We start from the raw sequence: 18,985 nt of genomic DNA, 5'->3' as shown, positions 1-18,985 counted from the left end.
GGCTTAGGGAACCTCCAAATCCCACCCCTGGCTGGCTCCTCCCACCCTTCCCCTCCCAGGAGTCTCCACACGCCTGTTTTAGATGCGAGATAAGTGCAGAGCTCACATGGAGGCTCAGGGAGGAGGGAAATGAAGAAGTTCTGAAAGGCCAGAAATTGGCACATTTCCGGCCTCTAGAAAGCCGCTGGACCTGGGGGAGGCAGTTTTTACCCTCCCAGAAGCTTGTGGAAAAGCCCCCCCTCCATGGTTCAGGAGGCTGAATAGGCCATGGCCCCCATGATCACCCAGCAACCGGACAGAGAACCTATTGCTGAAATTTTTGAAGCTGAATATATGTGCTAATTTTAATGACACCCAATCTTTGAATGTGTAACTTAATATATACACACATATATATGTATATACTGTATTTTTTCAGAATACAAGATGCACCTGAGTATAAGACACAGCAAGATTTTGAAGAGGAAAATTTAAAAAAAATTTTTTTGCACTCTGCAAACCACTCAAAAATGCTCCGTTTTTCGCAAAAACTGGTCCATTTTTTTCAAAAAAGGGCATGAATAGCTCTTAGGACACTTGTAGAGGGTTCCTCGGGGGTGGGCAAAAATGAGCAAAAAATAACCCATTTTTTTGCAAAAACGGGCCCATTTTTTTCCAAAAAAGGGGCATGGATAGTCTTTAGGAAGATTATAGAGTGCTGCTGGGGGTGCAAAAAGAGGCCATTTTTTGCTCATTTCTGCTCTCCCCAGCCCCAGGAGCTCTCTGAAAGCCTTCTAAAAGCTATGCACAGCCATTTTGGTGAAGGGGGCAGAGTTTCAGGAGGCAAAAAAATGCTGTATTCAGTGTGTAAGATGCATCCAGATTTTCAGCTTCTTTTTTGAGGGAAAAAGGTGCATCTTCTACTCTGAAAAATATGGTACATACATACACACACATGCACGCACACACTGCAACTTTTACTTCTATTTTCTTTGAAAACGGTTTATTTTCCCAACTGAAGAATCAGAGATGAATGAGTACAATAAAAATCCTGCTCAGTTATTAAATTTACTAAGTTTACATCACTACTCATGAGTGTTAATGATCTCAGGGAGATATATTGAAGAAAATTTTAGCTCCTTGGAATAAGTAATACATTGCTTAATTAAATAGTATCATAATACACATCTTTAAAAGTTATACCAACTACTATCTGACAAAGTATACAAAATAGTTTCCATTAAGCTATCAAGGTGCAGTCAATACATTTAGAAAACTCTAATTTAACATTAGTCATAAGCATAATTCATTTAATAAACACATCCTAGGATGATGCAATATGGTAGTAGTGCACTATAATTTATTATTTGAAATTTATAACAGCAATAGTACTAGATGATGGTGTGGGTGATATCTCAATGACACTGAATATGCCTTATGGGCAAAGAACTCCATGTTTTAGCATCTAAAGATGCTGGAAGAATTCTTGATTCTTGGCAAGGTTAACTGGTTCTTAAACCCAGTTTAAGAACTGGTACTTCTAAAAAGCAGTAAATCATATTGCTTTATTAGCGGCTACTCATAAGAATGTATATTTGATAAGGCTAAGAAAATGTGGAATATTTAGTTCATTAGTGCAGTCACATCAACAGCAAATACAAAATCTGCCATCCAGTCTGCATCTAAGAGCTCTGGGGTATCATTCCCCTTCTTCTCACAGAGCAGTTGAATCTCTACTCTCACATCCCGTAATCTTTTAAGCATTTTACCTAGGCTGAAACAGTCTCATGATCCTCCAGAAGTACAGCAAACTGTCTGTAATTCTATGTTTTTGCCCCAATAAAGTTACAACATCAATAACATGGTTAATTTTTAGCACTGACAACATCTCCTGATGTACAATGTAAAAACACCAATTTTTGTTCAGGGTTCATTTCAGTCATTTTATTCTACATCTGCTTCAAAAGTCTGAGATTTCTCCTCATCAGATTTGGACCATCATCCATAGTAAATACTGCCAGTTTGTCTCATTTCAGTCCCATCTGAAGTATGCATTTATTATATGAACAAATCACTTCTTATTATCATCCCTTTCATTGATGGCATTTAAGATTCCTCCATAATCTTAAAGACCTTCATTATCCCACGCACAAAGATGAGTAACTGCTATGTCACAGACATTGCAGCTCTCATCCAAAGCTAAGAAGAAACAGTAAAAATGATCTGCTTGTTTTGTAGCTGAAGTTCCAGATTTTCTCAATCCTTAATCTTTCTCATTATGGTTTGTCTCAAATGCCATTTTTTTCTCAAGGCATATTAGCACTGCAGAGTCCTCCAAACTCTCTTTGATAAACTTTCCATCAAAAAATGACTTATTATTTTTTTCAATTTTGCGAGATATCACATAACTTGTTTTGACTGCTCCATCCATGGATGAGGAAAGTTTGGTAAAAAGTCCTCATTGGTTTTGCAGCTTATCTAGCAAGCATCAGATACCCATGCCTGCTCTGCACCATTTCTATGCATCTTTAATCACATAATGGTAATCCAAATCGTAATCCTTACAAGACAATCTATACTCCACAAACTATGACTTTATCTCTGACTTCAGTAAATAAAAACATTTATATCTTGGAAAAACTCTACATTCTAGCTCAGCATCTCTTGTAAATATCTATTGTCCAATGCATTGCTATGAAGGTTCATAGGCACATGGACACATATGTAAATTGAAAAAAATTGCGGTCAACTTAAAAAAAATACACTTGTATTGCATGTATGGTGTACACTTATTTATATTTGATTTCTAATTTCCAGTTGACCTCACACAGGTCAGACAGAGACAGCCATATGGCCTGGGGCTATAAAATGTCCAGGTCAGTCTTATATATAACACCCTAATTTCTCACTTCTTTCATAGCACAACTGCCTCCTTTTCTTGGACTATTCCTAGATATTTTTCAATGTTTTCATTTAACTATATACTTTCTTTAATATAAATATGTTATAATGACACCTTAACCTAGAATGAAAAACAAATGTAAAGAGAAAAAAACATTGTTCTTAAAACACTACTGATAAAAGAAAGTCAATCACAGTTACCATTTCTGTACTTTTCTGTTCATCAAAAAGTACTTACTTCCCCCTTTTAATGGTGTTTCTTCCAAGCAAAGGATCAAGCACAGGGTCTATTTTCTCATCCAGGTTTTCAATCAGGACAACATCGCCACAAGCCAAAGTTCTTTCAATAGTTTTCAAAAATCTTAAATAAAATAATAAAAAGGAATTTGTACAAAACAACCTATGAAAAGCATAATTGAACACAATTATTTATTCTCTCCATAGGACTTCTAAAAACAGCAGTAGCAAAAATTCAAGCATTGCTAATCTCCTTCTCACCAGATATCTTGAGTGATTTAAGATGAAATAAATTGAGCAATTTGTTACTCAATAGTAGATAAATTTCCCGCTCTATATATCCATTATCAATGCAAGTGAAATTAATTGCATGATGCTTTCATTTACCATGGTCTCACCTGTCAGGTTTGTTAGGGAGCCAAATTATCTGGCTTAATTTTTGTATATTTTGCTCCTCAAGCTGAAATCAGACCATACATCTTTACATGGAACATATTTGGGGCACTTTCAACAAGTGCAAAGTTAAGTTTAAAAAAATCCTTATAGCAAATTTATAAAATTCTTATTGAGTTGTTGAAAACAGATGTAGGAAGCCCCCATCCTGCAGAATAAAATATTCTAAGGAATATTAAAAGAGGCAGAATATAATATTTCCTCTAAAGGAAAACAATCTCTGTTACAAAGGCAGAAAGCAGACCCAGTCTTTCTGCAGAAGGAAAACAGCCTCTAGCAGAAGCCTGAAGGCTTTATGAATGAATATTTTATATCCAGTCATAAAGACAGACCGCTCTATTAATAAGATTAGCTTAGATAAACAAAACACCTAGGATTTGCATTTCCTCTTTTGCCTGTAGAGCCAGTCATGACCCCCACCTAGCCCCATAGGAATCTGGCAACAGCCATTAAAATATTAAAGGACATATTCTTATTCAAGAATAGACATCTCAATCACAAAGCCCCCACATCTCCAAATTGTATAAAAGCCCATCTATTGTCAACCCCAATTTGTCAGTCACACCAGAAATATGCTGTTGTCACTGTTGTTTCTGGCTACCAAATAAAGAGACCTCCTTTCCAACTTCTCCTTGCCTCCAATTCATTTCTCCAACATCTTTCTTCAACTTGGAATAAGAACTGGGCCAGATTTTACTTTCAACTAAGAAAACAAAGCAAAAAGCTTCTTCCAAAATCATACTCAAGTTAGATATCCAGTATAATGGTATAATATAACACCAACACATTGGAAAATAATTAAAATAGTGGCATATTTGTTATGTTCAGATTAATCTCTTCTGAAACACCCACCCTACATGTACTTTATTTTACATGTAGTAAATGACTTTGGGTGGGCAGGAAATATGTCATGCTGTTATACAACCTGCACTTACCCCTTCTCTCCTAGAGTCATGATTTTAAGATCAATTCCATACTTATTCTTTATCCATTTAATTGCTTGTAGCTGAGGATCTATTAGAAGTGGCCAGCGTTCACAGTTTGTTAAAATAGCAGCATTTTCTATTGACATCTTATCGCTGGGTAATCCTTCATTATTCCATGTTGCTATCATTGCATCATCAGTCAACATGGTAACCAGATCTAATTCTGTACTTGTTGGAATAGGAATCTTGAATAAAAAAAATATTTTTCTACAATGTCAAGCTTTGTACAATAAACCATAATCAAGGAAGCAAGTATACAAATATTTTAGTAAACAATTTTAAGGTGAAAATTAGATACAACACAGAATTCTGCTATCTGCAATAGGAAGTTTCAGCCCTAATTTATGAGTAAGTTTATTAATATGGAGTCTATTTCAATTTTGAAACTTTTTTCCTGAGCTTTCTACACAGATTGAAATGCTGCTCAATAACAAGCTCTTCCATCTGTTATTTTTCTTTAAAGATCTTGCTGTTTCTTTCTCAAATTTTTCACAATCTGTTGCATAATGTTTACTAAAGCCACAAGAAAACATGAAATAAAACAGCTGGCAGTAATATATCCATGTATTATTTCTATATATATTTTCATTAAAAACATGCCAGCAAGATATGGAAGTACAAAAATTGGAAAGACTTACTTTTTGCAATTTCAGAAATGGAAGCCACATATGTTCTACTAGCTCTTGACGATAAAGTTTAGTAAAAGGACCAACATAAGAAACAAATGCAGCTGTTAACAAAACATCACCACATGCAGTTATTTCTTGTTCTTCAAAGGATTTAATTGAGTGGCTCCAACGAATATTTTCAGACTGAAAGACAAGCAATAGGAGCGGGTCACCTTCTATGTGGAAATATACAAATGAGGTGCATATCTCATCCATCCCGCAACCGGAGGTGAGTTGCTGAAGGTTTGGCCTGGTTTGGCTGAACCAGTAATGGAATTCAGGCCTGGGTCACAGAACCACCAGTGATCCAGGCCTGCCATGCCCCCGAACTGGTTCCCTTGCCACTGCTCAGCTGCTGCCATTTTGGATTTTAGTGACTGCATGTGCACAATTCACTGTAAATTGTTTTGTGCATGCATGAAGAACAATTTACATTGAACAGTGCACGTGTGTGTGAACCGGTAGTAAAACTGACAGCCCCAAACCCTAAGAAAACATCTTGTAGCATCCTCAAATGAGGGGACTATTGGCTCCAATAAGATAATAGTTGTTTCATCTCCTGGGACAAATTCCAGGTGAAGAATGCCAATTGTTCTATCATTCTATGTTCTATAAGTAATAGATACTTATGGTACTTTAAGGATGGGAAAATCTAATTTCTGAACAATAGTGGACAGTAAGCAGGAATTTCAATGATGATAAATGTTGACATCAGGGAGAAAAGGTCTTTCTATGAATAATCACATGTAACAACAAATGGTACAACAATAACAATTTATCTGAATTATATCTATCTGCTCAGATATTACTTCATTGCTTTGGTGATACTTGATATATTTTATGTAATAGCTAATCCGTCCCAAAAGTTACCAATCTGAAGTTGTGGTCCATATGATGGATCAGAAAGAAACAAGATCATAATAAGCCATCTTTTTTAACTTGTATGGGGAGTGCATGTGATATGAGTGTGACTGAATGAATGAACCAACTTTTTTATTAACCTATCACTGTTGTATTCTGTGTTTTTTAATTGCTACGTGGGGATTGCTTGTGTGAATGGATGGGTATGCCTGAGAGGACTGGGACTATAGCCTGGTGCCTCCTTCACTGAGTGCTATTGCAGAAGTGTTAAGGGGCCCAGGCCCAATCCCAGTCTTAGAATGCTTGATTTAAATGGCCTGCTGGAGAGAGCGGCAGCTATGGGGAGGGGGAACGGGGACTATGGGCACGGGAGTGGGCTGGAACATTATGGTCATGACGGGGAGGGGCAGGTACGGCGGGAACTTCAGGGCTAGCCATTACCAGGGAAGGAGGGTCCGCTACGTCACAGTGATCCCTCCTTCCGGCCCTATTAGTTCCACTCCAAGGCCAGATGGCGAGAGTTGTCATGGCCCTGGACTCAGGCTGTTGTTGCTAAATGCCAGGTCTGTGGTTCACAAAGCCACAGGGACCTAACATTAGATGAGGAGGCAGACCTGGCATGTATTACTGAAACCTGGCTGGGCCCAGAGGGAGGAGTCCCCCTCACTGAAATGTGCCCAGAGGGATTTCAGGTGCTTCATCAGCCACGACCCCAAGAAAGGGGTGGGGGAGTGGCTATCATCATCCGGGGATCTCTAGTTCCTCATAGGATCCCTGCTCTGGAGCTTGTCGGGTGTGAATCCCTGCTGGTGAAGTTGGACCTTGGGGGTCAAGTGGGCTTGTTGTTAACGTATCTGCCTCCCAACAGCGTTGCAACAGCCCTCCCCTCACTCCTCGAGTCAGTAGCCGAGCTGGCAGTTGAGTTCCCCAGGCTGATGGTACTGGGGGATTTCAACCTGCCTTGGCTTGGTGATCACTCTGACGGGGCGCAGGAGTTCATGGCTTCCATGACAGCTATGGACTTGACCCAAGTAATTCGGGGTCCGACTCACTCAGCGGGTCACACACTTGACCTCGTATTCCTCTCGGAGCAGTCGAGACATGATCTAGATTTGAGGGGTATTAAGATCTTGCCCTTGTCATGGTCCGATCACTTCCTACTGAGGCTTGACTTTTGGAAATCAATCCCCCACTGTAGGAAGGAGGAACCGATTAGGTGGTTCCGCCCCAGGCACCTGATGGACCCTATGGGATTTCAGACAGTGCTTGGAGAAATACCTGACGCTCTCGTCCACAGTCCGGTGGAGGCATGGGTACTTGAGAGACCGCCTGCTGTCAATTACCTCCCACAGACCCATTAGATATCATAGGGTTGGCCTCCTCCGGGTGCCATCTACCAGCCAATGCCACCTGGCTATTACCCGGGGGAGGGCCTTCTCTGTGGCAGCTCCGGCCCTCTGGAATGAACTCCCCGCAGGGATTCGGACCCTCACCTCTCTCCAGGCCTTCCGAAAAGCCATCAAAACCTGGCTTTGCCGGCAGGCCTGGGGGTGATGAGTTCCCTCCCCTCTCGACATGTATGGTTGTGCGACTGTTGTCTACTTTTATTATTTGTATTTTGTCTTTTATGTTCCCCCTTTTTTCCCCCCTTGAATTGTTCGCCGCCCTGAGTCCTCCCGGAGAAGGGCGGCATACAAATAATAAAATACAATACAATACAATACTGCTTGGAATACAGTGGCGGCTGGGGCCCTAAACCGGATTGCGCCTTTATGACCTCTCTGAGGTACCGGATCCAGGAGGGCCCCTTGGTTTACCAAGGAACTCCGGGAGATGAAGTGCCAAAAGAGACGTCTAGAGCGCCGCTGGAGGGCCAGTAACTCTGAGTCAGACCGAGCACTGATGAGAGCCTATGTCAGAGCCTATCTCGTGCCAATACGGGCGGTGAAATGTGCGCATTTTGCCGCTCTTATTGCATCCGCTGAATCACGTCCAGCCACCTTGTTTAGAATAACCCGCTCCCTCTTGAAAGGGAGGGACGCGGAGGACCCTTTACAAGGTAGAGCTGAGGAGTTTGTTCAGTTTCTAGCGGACAAAGTCACTCGGATTCAGACAGACCTGGACTCCAATTGCTCAGAGCCAGCCGAGGTACCGGGGGAAGGTCTTGAGTGGAATTTATGGATTGAGTTTTAACTTGTCACGCCTGATGAAGTGGACAAGGCCATCGGGGCGGTGAGTGCCTCCACTTCTATACTGGACCCGTGCCCCTCCTGGCTGGTCGCGAACAGCAGGGAGGTGACACGTGGCTGGATCCTGACGATAGTCAACGCCTCTCTTCGGGAGGGATCCTTCCCGCTCCTCTTAAAGGCGGCGGTGGTGAGACCCCTCCTGAAGAAGCCATCTCTGGATCCAGCCATCTTGAGTAGCTACCGTCCAGTCTCCAACCTCCTCTTTGTAGGGAAGGTTGTTGAGAAAGTGGTGGCCTTTCAACTCCGGCGGTCCTTGGATGAAACCGATTATCTGGATTCCTTTCAGTCTGGATTCAGGCCTAGCTACAGCACAGAAACTGCTTTGGTTGCGCTGATCGATGATCTCTGGAGAGCCAGGGATAGGGGCCATGTCTCTATCCTAGTGCTCCTTGACCTCTCAGCAGCCTTCAATACCATCGACCATTGTATCCTTCTGCGACGATTGCGGGAGGTGGGGGTGGTTCACCTCCTACCTCTCGGACAGGTCACAGTCGGTGTTTGTTGGAGGGCAGAGATCGACCCCTAGGCCCCTCAATTATGGGGTGCGGCAGGGTTCGGTCCTGTCCCCCCTCCTATTTAATATCTACATGAAGCCATTGGGTGAGATCATACGTCGGCACGGGATAAAATACCACCAATATGCGGAAGATACACAGCTATCTCTGTCCACCCCGTGCCAACTCAGTGATGCAGTTGAAGTGATGTGCCAGTGCCTGGAAACTGTTAGGGTCTGGATGGGAATGAACAAGCTTGCTCTCAATCCCGACAAGACCGAGTGGCTATTGATGCTCCCTCCCAAAGATAGTCCAGCTATTCCATCTCTCAGCCTGGGGGGTGAAATTATACGCCCCTCAGAGAGGGTTCGCAATTTGGGAGTCCTCCTGGATCCACAGCTGACTTTAGAACACCATTTGTCGGCTGTAACCAGGGGTACCTTTGCCCAGGTTCACCTGGTGCACCAATTGCGACCCTATCTGGACCGGGAGGCCCTTCAGATAGTCACTCACGCCCTCGTGACCTCAAGACTGGACTACTGTAATGCGCTCTACATGGGGCTGCCCTTGAAGAGTATTCAGAGACTTCAGCTTGTCCAGAATGCAGCCGCGCGAGCGATTGTGGGTGCACCTCGGTATACCCATGTTACACCTATCCTCCACGAGCTGCACTGGCTGCCTATTGGTCTTCGGACTCGCTTCAAGGTGCTAGTCGTTACTTTTAAAGTCCTACATGGTATCGGACCTGGGTACTTGAGAGACCGCCTCCTGCCAATTACCTCCCATAGACCTACTAGATCCCACAGACTAGGCCTCCTCCGAATTCCATCTGCCAGCCAGTGTTGGCTGGCGACTCCCCGGGGGAGGGCCTTCTCTGTGGCTGCTCCGGCCCTCTGGAACGATCTCCCCATTCAGATCCGGACCCTCACCACCCTTCCGGCTTTCCCCAAAGCCATTAAGACCTGGCTGTTCCGGCAGGCCTGGGGCTTCTGAATCTCTTAGCCCCACTTAAGGGTATGACTGTTGGTGCTTTTTACTATGTGTTTGTCTTTTTATTTTTTATTTTGTATCCCCCTTCCCTCTTTGATTGTTAGCCGCCCTGAGTCTCTCGGGAATAGGGCGACATACAAACCGAATAAATCAATCAAATCAAATCAATCAATCAATAATCCTAGTCAATTCTTCTCAGCCTACTTTACAGTGAATAGTACAACATGCATACCTTAAACTTCTACAACAGGCATGCTTTAAGCTCCTTGGAGAAAAAAATGTAATAAAAAAAGAAAAGCATGATCACAATTTCTTAATTTTGTTTTTGCATTGTGAGATGGACTAAAAGTGATATTTTCAAGACCATCAATGATTGGGAATTTGAATGCAGAAATTGATGATAATGTTCAATTGAATGATATAGCAACCATTTATTCAATGCTTTCTGAAAAAATGACTAAAATTCAGCATCTAAGTAGAACTGTTGGGTATTAGGTATAAGCAAAAGTTAAAAAACAAATAGATTACTTTTTGAAATGTTATATTATTTAATTTTGAAGCATTCTGACTCTCTGCAGAATACAAGTTTCTTCCTAAAATGATCAACTGAATCAAATCAAGCAACAAACTCATTAATTTGCAAGGAACTTTTGATTTATCCATCTCTCCCCTGGTTGTCATTGGCTGGTAATACATAAACAATAAAATGCCCCCCACCTCATTCTCAAACTAGCTTTCAAATTTGAAGATTTACTAAACATGGAATGATTGTCTATTAAAATCTTCAGTAATTTTACAGTTCTATTCCACTATCATAAATCACAAGTGACATTGGCTAACAAGAGTTTAAGAGTTGGAACATGCAGTGTAATAAATTTTCAGACAGTTAAAAATCACTATAATTTTATTATAATGCATTATAGATTGCCTGTAATATCATCCTGGCCGGGGTGACCCATTTCTAATTTTGAACAGCTGTTCAGCTAGGGAGTTAGTTAATGGTTAAATATAAATTGCTTGATTTATTAGGCTGAATGGTTGAGCTTCCAGGTCAATTCTATATAGACAAAATCATCAGTCTTGATGCTTATTAGAAGTTAACTATCTCCTGTTTAAGTAAAAAAAAAAAATCTCCAAGGAAGGGAGTTGGTGCTCTCAATTAATTTCCCCTTTTCTTTGCTTACTAAACAGTAGTCTACAAGAGAAAACAAATCCCATTATTGTGTAATAAATGTTTTTATCAGCTGAAATAAATAACTGAGGCTCAAAAAAAGTAGCCTGTAAGATACCATAAGACATTGCAGGACCTGATGAAAGGCATGAAACTAGCTTTTATTTGGCTAGAACCTTTCCAACACAGGGTACATGCTAATGATAAATTTTACTGTTTTGTCATTTAAATACATTTTCTAGAGCAGTGATGGCTAACGTTTTCCGGACTGAGTGGCCAAAGCATGTGTGTGCATGTGCAAATGCATGAGTGCATGCCCAAGCCTCCAAAATGCAATGCATGTGCATGCCCTCTCTGCATGTGCCCCACTCTCTGCACATACCCCATCCCCGCACATGCGTATGCATGGCAGAGACTCAAAGATCTGATGGCTGGCAGGAGGCGTGCTTGCATGCACGGCAGAGCTGAACTAGGGCGACAACTCATGTGCCCATCACAGATCTAGAGCTTATGATTTATAACTAACAGGTCATCAAAAATGTGTTATTTTAAATTTAAGCCCAAATGACTTTTCTAGCTAAGTTTGTTTCAACTTCCTCTATGTTTTCTAATGTTAACTAATTTTGTACAAAAAACCCAGAACTTTTATAAAGATAACTTTCTTACCATTGTAAACAAAAGCTATATCAATTACTTCACCAGTATTATATTATTGTATGCAGCATTACTATTCATTCTCTCTTAATCAATATATAATATATTATATATATATATATATATATATATATATATATATATATATATATATATATATATATATATATATATATATATATATATATATATATAATAAATAACCCAAGTCAGGAGTCCAGCAAAATACATGGACCAATTGTCATGCCCAACCACAAACCACTTTTCAGTTTTCATGATGTTATTGTGAATATATGTTATATAGAAAAAAGAAACTTCATTTTTGAAAGGATTTGTGTTTATTTAATATATACTGTGTGTCTGTCGCCTAGAAATTAGGTATTAAACAATAATCTATTTGATATAACATTGCTTTTCTGCACCAGAAGTAATTAAAACACTAAATATCATATCAATGTTTTTGTTAGACATCCATTCTGTTCTTAGTAGAAAATTAATAGCTTTTATGCAAATCCAAAGGTTAAGTATATTGTATGTGAATAGTTCTGAACTGAGGCTCGTTTAGCCTCAGTGTTTATTACCCGGAGACTGACTATGCTGTCAGAAAGTGTTCAGGTCTAAATACAGATCTGGTGAATGAATAAGAGTTTAAATTTAGCCTACATTAAAAAAAAAGTGATGCAAAGTCATCAGACTGACCTATATGCACTACATATTACATAGAACAGTGTGAATATATTTTGTTTCCTCAGGAGAGCGTCCACTACCAATTAATTTAGAGATGCCTATTGAGAAATAAATATAATTTTTCTTTCGAATCCTGGATGTTTTTTCTTATCTTTTTAATCTATGCAAGCAGAATGGAGATTGGAACTTCCAAGTATTATAGATAATTGAAAAACTGTTTTGGCAAGCAGGCAAACATAGTTAATAATAAATGAATTGAAAATTTGAGAATCACCCACATATGCTTACTGTGATGAATATCTAACCCCAAACGTTTGCATAGCAAAACAGTTATTGTGAATATGACTATGTATCTTCTGACATAGAAAATGCTTCTGATGTTCTATAGAGAGATATGCACGTGAAACGGGAAATTTCCACATATAATTAAGGCCATGGAATTGATTTGCTCTTCTGTATTTTAGACTGCGTTGATTGCTGTTATTGACGGTAGAGTAAAAGTAGTCAAACAATGGGTAAGGCTTGGTTCTAAAGAACATTGTTTTTAGTCTTGTACATTTTTAACTGTAGATGGACAACAGCATTTCCCAGCATTGGTGGCAGGTTACTTTGCAAATGGTACAACCAATGGCCACTCCAAAATAATTACAGCTGATGACTGCTAGGTTTCCAAATCACTGGCATTAAAAGTAATGAAGCTGATTAGATTAATAGATTAGCACTGAATAAGGTTGTCTCCTGCAGATACATCAGAAGTTTAAAGATTGTTTGTAGGTGGAGAATAATGTTATATTGTGTGGAGAATAATGTTATCTCTTAGGCAAATAAAGTCCATAAAATGACAACCTGTGGATGTTATCACTATATTTAACACATTTCAAAATGCTTAGAAATTCTTAGGAAACCGTCAATAGGAACACCACTATTCCTTTAGAACAGAAGTGTCAAACTTGCGGCCTGCGGGCTAGATGTGTCACATGCTGGCCATGCCCACTCTCAGTTTATCGAAGGGGAAAAAAGTTGTGAGACATCATATGATGTCGTGTCATCACAAATTTGACACCCCTGCTCTAGAAGCTAAACAGCTAAACATGATTAACCAAGGTAGATCCCAAAGCACATACACATATACACCAGAGAATGAATGAAACATCGACTTGCCTGAAGTCCTTTAACAAGCCTGTTGGCTAGCTCTATAGTTTTATTGGTTTGGCTAACTTCTTCTTGGCATCTGACTTTTTCTGCTGTTGCTTTTTCAAATGATGATGTGAGTTTGCACAGATTGTTGTCCAGTTCCTTTAAAATTGGATTAATTTGATTAGTTGTGGTTTATTTCATATTTTCATATATGATAACTTGTAGGTACACCAGTACTGCATGTCACAACTGCAATCAAATATCTGATTTTTAAAAATTGGTTCCTTGTTCTTCTCCTTGCTCACTTTCTAGTCTATCACCATAATCTCATTCTTGAAATTCTTGAAATTCATAAAGTTCAACTAATGAGGGGAAATATTTGTGGATAATTTTATAAAATGGTTGTTTACACAAAACATTAATTATAAAAAATCATTCATGGAATTTGGAATGTAAGCTCACAAGTTTTCATTGCTTCAAAGCAACTACATACCTTGGCTTAAACTTCTTGAACATAAATAGCTGAGACATCAGCATTAACTTGATGATTAGAAATACAATAAAATAGCTTACTGCAGGCCTCAAGTAAAATTGACCGCACTCTATTGGCTTTGGCACATTCAGCAAAGATAATATATGTGGAAAATTAAGGTTATTTCCTAGAAGAAATTAGTCTAAATTGTGTTACAAAAACTTTGCATTATACTGAACTTTTCACTCACAAGATTTAAAAAGCCAATTTATCGAAGATTTTCAAGCCATTTATTTAAGACTCTAAATCTTTTACAGAAAAAGAACCTGTGTTTAAACATAGACTTTTTATTTTCTAAGAATGTAAAATTATTGAAAACTATATTTTTTTTCAAACCATTCCATTTGAGCGAGGTATTAGTTAATTTTGCTCTCTTATACTGTAACTAACATAATTAGCTTAGCCAATGTCAGGATCTCAACTGGGGAAAACTGAAACTGCTATAAGGGTTTGCAAGCCAGATGCACAAATGTGACTGAAATTCTTCTGGTTAATGAAGTATCTGGTTCAAATTTGTTTATGGTATTGATTGTAATGATGAGCCACCTTTCATAGTAAAATTCTACCAGCTCCTCTGACAGCTTTTAATTAGAGAACAATGTTGAATATTAACTGTGATCCTATCTTGTTTAATGAATTTTGAACAAATTTTGAATGCAATGAATGGTAATTGAAGAATAATATTTTCTACTTTCTCTTTGTAATGCTTTTATATTCTTAGATTTTAATTCTTAATCTCTACACAATGTTCTCTTCCAATTTTAAATTGTATCTTAATTCTATCTATTGTGATCCCAGCCCAAGGCCAGATACACCAACTATCCCTTAGCTAGTTTTATTGCCGAGTTGATCTCTATTGCCTACTATTTCAGTTATATATGACTATTGCAGTGCTGGGATTGATTGGAGCATTGCTTGACATCATGCCCAATGCCACATCTTCTAGTACAGATAGTCCTCACCTTGCAACCACAGTTGAGCCCAAAATGTATATCATTAAGTGACAAATTTGTTAAGTGGGTTTTGCCCCATTTTATGACTTTTTTCACCACATACGTTAAATGTATCACTGCAGTTCTTAAATTAGTAACATGATTGTTAAGCGAATCTGGTTTCCCATTGACTTTGCTTGCCAGAAGGTTGCAAAAGGGATCACATGGCTCCATGGGCAATGCATGGCAACGGAACTATCATAAATGTGAGTCAGTTGTCAAGTTTTCAAATGCAAATCACGTGACCATGGGGATGCTGCAACAATCATGTGTGAAAAATGGTCATAAATTACTTTTTTTCAGTGCCATTGTAACTTCAAATGGTCACTAAATGTACTATTATAAGTCGAGAACTATCTGTTCTAGCTCTTGTTACATGAAGCTCTGGTTCTCCTGGCTTTGGCTTTGTGGTGACAGCCCTTTGGCACAAACTATTTTGGTTTGCCTCTCTTGGTCACTTGTTGTATCTGATCTTGGCCTGCTCAAGCTTGATCCTTTTTTAAACCCACTCTCTCTTGTCACTGTTTGTTTGGTCACTCTAATGTGATCCTCTCTTGCATGTCTTGGTGTTGTAAAGGAGGGTAATGGCTAGTACTATTAACATACTTCCTATCTTCCTTTAGGTTGCCTTCCAATGTTATTACCCACCTCCTTCAGGTATTTCAAGACCCGTCTTACCACTGCTGCTTCTTTCTCCCAGTTTTTGAACTTGAACTCGAATACCCTTTCTCCCAATGTTATGTTTTCTCCTGCTGTGTTTTTTCTCTCTAGCTGGGGTGGCTGCTGATGTGGTTGGCTTCCATTGATATGGTACTGTCTGACTGTGATAGCCTTAAAAAAAATCTTTACTTCTTATGGCAGAATTCTCTTAACACCTGAGGTGACCCCCCCCCAAATAATTTATTCAAGAAGTTACAATTTTATTGTTAATTTATGCTAGTACATAAATGTTTATTTTTTTTATCAGACAATAGGCTAAGAAATGATTCAAAAGGCCATTTGCTATTTATTTCAATTATATGAAATGAAGTTATTAAAATTGCATCCATGAGCAAATCCAAAATTATCTTTCTTTTATAATGTTCACAGATTTAGTCTGTTTTACTCAATATGTTTATAGGATTAGAAATTAACTTCCCCTTATATTTCTTTATTTCTTTTTTTTGTTTGGTCCCTCTGAAAAAAGGTTAATATGAGTTGTACCCCATTTTATCGTAGTGAAATAGAATTGAATATATTGATTATAATAGTTTTAAAATAATATCCTTAAAATTCTTAATTCGTCTACTTTTATAATTCTATTATAAGGCTAGAAAGTAAGATTTACTCCTGAATAATTATATTTTTAATAGCAGAATCTTGTTCTTTATAAATCAGAACATGAATCATGTCAAAAGGCAGTTACAAGGAAATTCTTCTTAGCTACTACTTAGGAAACATAGTTCATCTGCCTATTTTTAAGCAAATGTATCTCTTTTGATTACATCAAGAGAAACCTTGTTTATATATTAAAAAGTAGAGATTTAAAATTGAAATATTTCCCATATTTTTAACAATGCAGAATCTTTTCATGGATAAACTTAGGAAAAATATTTTAAAATGGTTACTATAATGTTCATTTTGTAGTGACAAGGATTAAATTAGTCATTTTGAAGTGTATTTTAGTGGGCATTAAAAATGATGGGTTGTTAGCACAGTATCTTGAAACTGATGATGTATTATTGATTGCCAAATAATAGCTGCAACATTTATTAATCATTACAGAAAATTACCAGCCAGAAAAAAAAAAGTTCTGCATGAAAAATTAGTACCACATTTCCCCTAAGGAAAAGACTTGGTTACAGGAAAACATTACATTAGAAATCCATGAGATGGGATTGACTATCAATAATTTTATTATTTTTTAGAAAGAAATTCAAGATCTAGAATATGTGCACAATATAGACACACTGAAAACAAAATCCAGTCAGCAAAAGGATAAATGTGCTATCCAAAGACAAAATAACTGCATAGGGTTGTAAATGTTTCTAAAAGAGTCATTTGTGAGGTTAAGAATATCAAGGTTGCTGTTAAGAAAAATCAAGCTTTTGATAGTGTGTGCCATACCATGGCCACTAATCAAATAGGTGGTAAGGAAGAAGGGGTTCTTAGAAATCTAATCCAGGTTATATTAATATCTGGGGGTGCAATGACTAAGTGATTCAAGGCACTGAGCTTGTAAATTTTCCAGCTGACAGCCTGGGTTCAAGACCTGATGCTGGGGTGAGCTCCCATTATTTGTCTCTGCCCACCTAGCCATTCAAAAGTATGCAAATGCAAGTGGATAAATACTACATTTCCCTGAAAATAAGACAGGGTTTTATTTCTTTTGACCCCCCAAATAAGCATTTGGCCTTATTTTGGGGAGGTCATTACTTTTGAGGTGCAGGAGAAACAAGTGTGGTCATCTCATGGCTGTTACTGTTTTGCAATATTTTCGGGGAGGGCTTATTTTAGCGCATGTGCTCAAAAGCTTGATTGGGCTTATTATTCGGGGAGGCCTTATTTTCAGGGAAACAGGATAAGTATCATTTTGGTGGGAAGGTAACAGCATTCTGTGAGGTTTGGTGTATACTCATGATTCTGGCTTCCTCAGATAAAAAACAGAAATGAGCACCATCCCTAGAATTGGAAATGACTGGACAGGGAAACCTTTGCCTTTATACCAATGCATTTCAGAATAACTGAGAGTTTTATAGATAGGAAGTGGTGAAAATAGCTTGCAATTATTTTACAAAAGGGATGGAATATGCACAGCTGGTCCATGGGAAACGTCATAATACCAAATTCAGCCACCTCTTGTCTTTGACATCACAATAACAATTGATATTTTTAAAATATAAGGCAATAAGATATTTCTATTTTACATACCGTATTTTTCGGAGTATAACACACACCTTTTTCCTCAAAAAAGAGGCTGAAAATCTGTGTCTTATACATCGAATACAGCATTTTTGCCTCCTGAAGCCCCGCCCCTTCACCAAAATGGCTGTGCATAGCCTTATGGAGGCTTTCACAGAGCTCCTGGGGGCTGGAGAGGGCAGAAATGAGCAAAAAATGGGCCATTTTCTGCCTCCCCAGCCCCAGCAGCACTCTATAAGCCACCATAAAGCTATGCATGCAGTTTTTGTGACAAAAAATGGGCCTGTTTCGTGAAAAATGGGCTATTGTTTGCTCATTTTTGCCCCTCCCACCCCCCAGGAGCACTATGCAACCCCCCCAAGGCTATTCATGCCTTTTTGGGGGGTGAAATGGGCCCTTTTTTGTGAAAAGCGGCCATTTTTCAGAGATTTGCAGGGCAAAAAATATTTTTTTTCCTTTTGGAAAACTCTTTAACTGATGAGAATTACATTGATCAAGTGCTGCACCAGCAGAAACGAAGTCTTAAGGTTTGTCAGCAATTTCCTTCTCAGCACATGGATAAATACACCTGGAAACGGCTAACTACCTGCTCTCTCTCTCCCTACCTATCTATCTACTATATTTTTTTCTTCCTTTCTATTTCTCTCTCTCTCTATCCCTCTACCTACCTACCTACTCTCCGTCCCCACCTAACTACTGTATTTCTCTCTCTCTCTATTTCTCTCTCTCTCTATCCATTTATCTACCTACCTGCCTACCTGCCTACCTACCTACCTAACCTATCTACCTAACTACTCTCTCTCTCTCTCTCTCTCTCTACCTACCTACCTACCTACCTAACCTATCTACCTAACTTCTCTCTCTCTCTCTCTCTCTCTCCCTCTATCCCTCCCTCCCTCCCTCCCTCCCTCCTACCTACCTACTGTATTCATCTTTCTTTCTCTCCCTCTCTATCCCTCTATCTACCTACCTACTTTTTAAAAATTTGCCTCTTCAAAACCTTGGTGTGTCTTACACTCTGGTGCATCTTATACTCCGAAAAATACAGTATATCATTTATCATTATTACAAGCAGAAATAAAAATATTGTATT

At 38.9% G+C, this 18,985-nt stretch overlaps 1 protein-coding gene across 1 annotated transcript in view; it reads right to left on the bottom strand.

The window, feature by feature from the left end:
• The window catches only part of DNAH11 (dynein axonemal heavy chain 11), a 176,462-nt gene that overhangs the window by 38,295 nt on the left and 119,182 nt on the right, over positions 1-18,985 (bottom strand). The window contains exons 62-65 of the mRNA XM_032235831.1: positions 13,492-13,626; positions 5,195-5,368; positions 4,506-4,741; positions 3,119-3,241 (exon numbers count right to left, since the gene is read on the bottom strand). Coding sequence (XP_032091722.1) covers positions 3,119-3,241; positions 4,506-4,741; positions 5,195-5,368; positions 13,492-13,626 — 668 coding nt within the window. The remainder of the gene's footprint in view (positions 1-3,118; positions 3,242-4,505; positions 4,742-5,194; positions 5,369-13,491; positions 13,627-18,985) is intronic.

This window comes from Thamnophis elegans, chromosome Z (assembly GCF_009769535.1).
Source record: "Thamnophis elegans isolate rThaEle1 chromosome Z, rThaEle1.pri, whole genome shotgun sequence".
Taxonomy (NCBI): Eukaryota; Metazoa; Chordata; class Lepidosauria; order Squamata; family Colubridae; genus Thamnophis; species Thamnophis elegans.
This window is presented reverse-complemented; position numbering and strand designations above follow the sequence as displayed.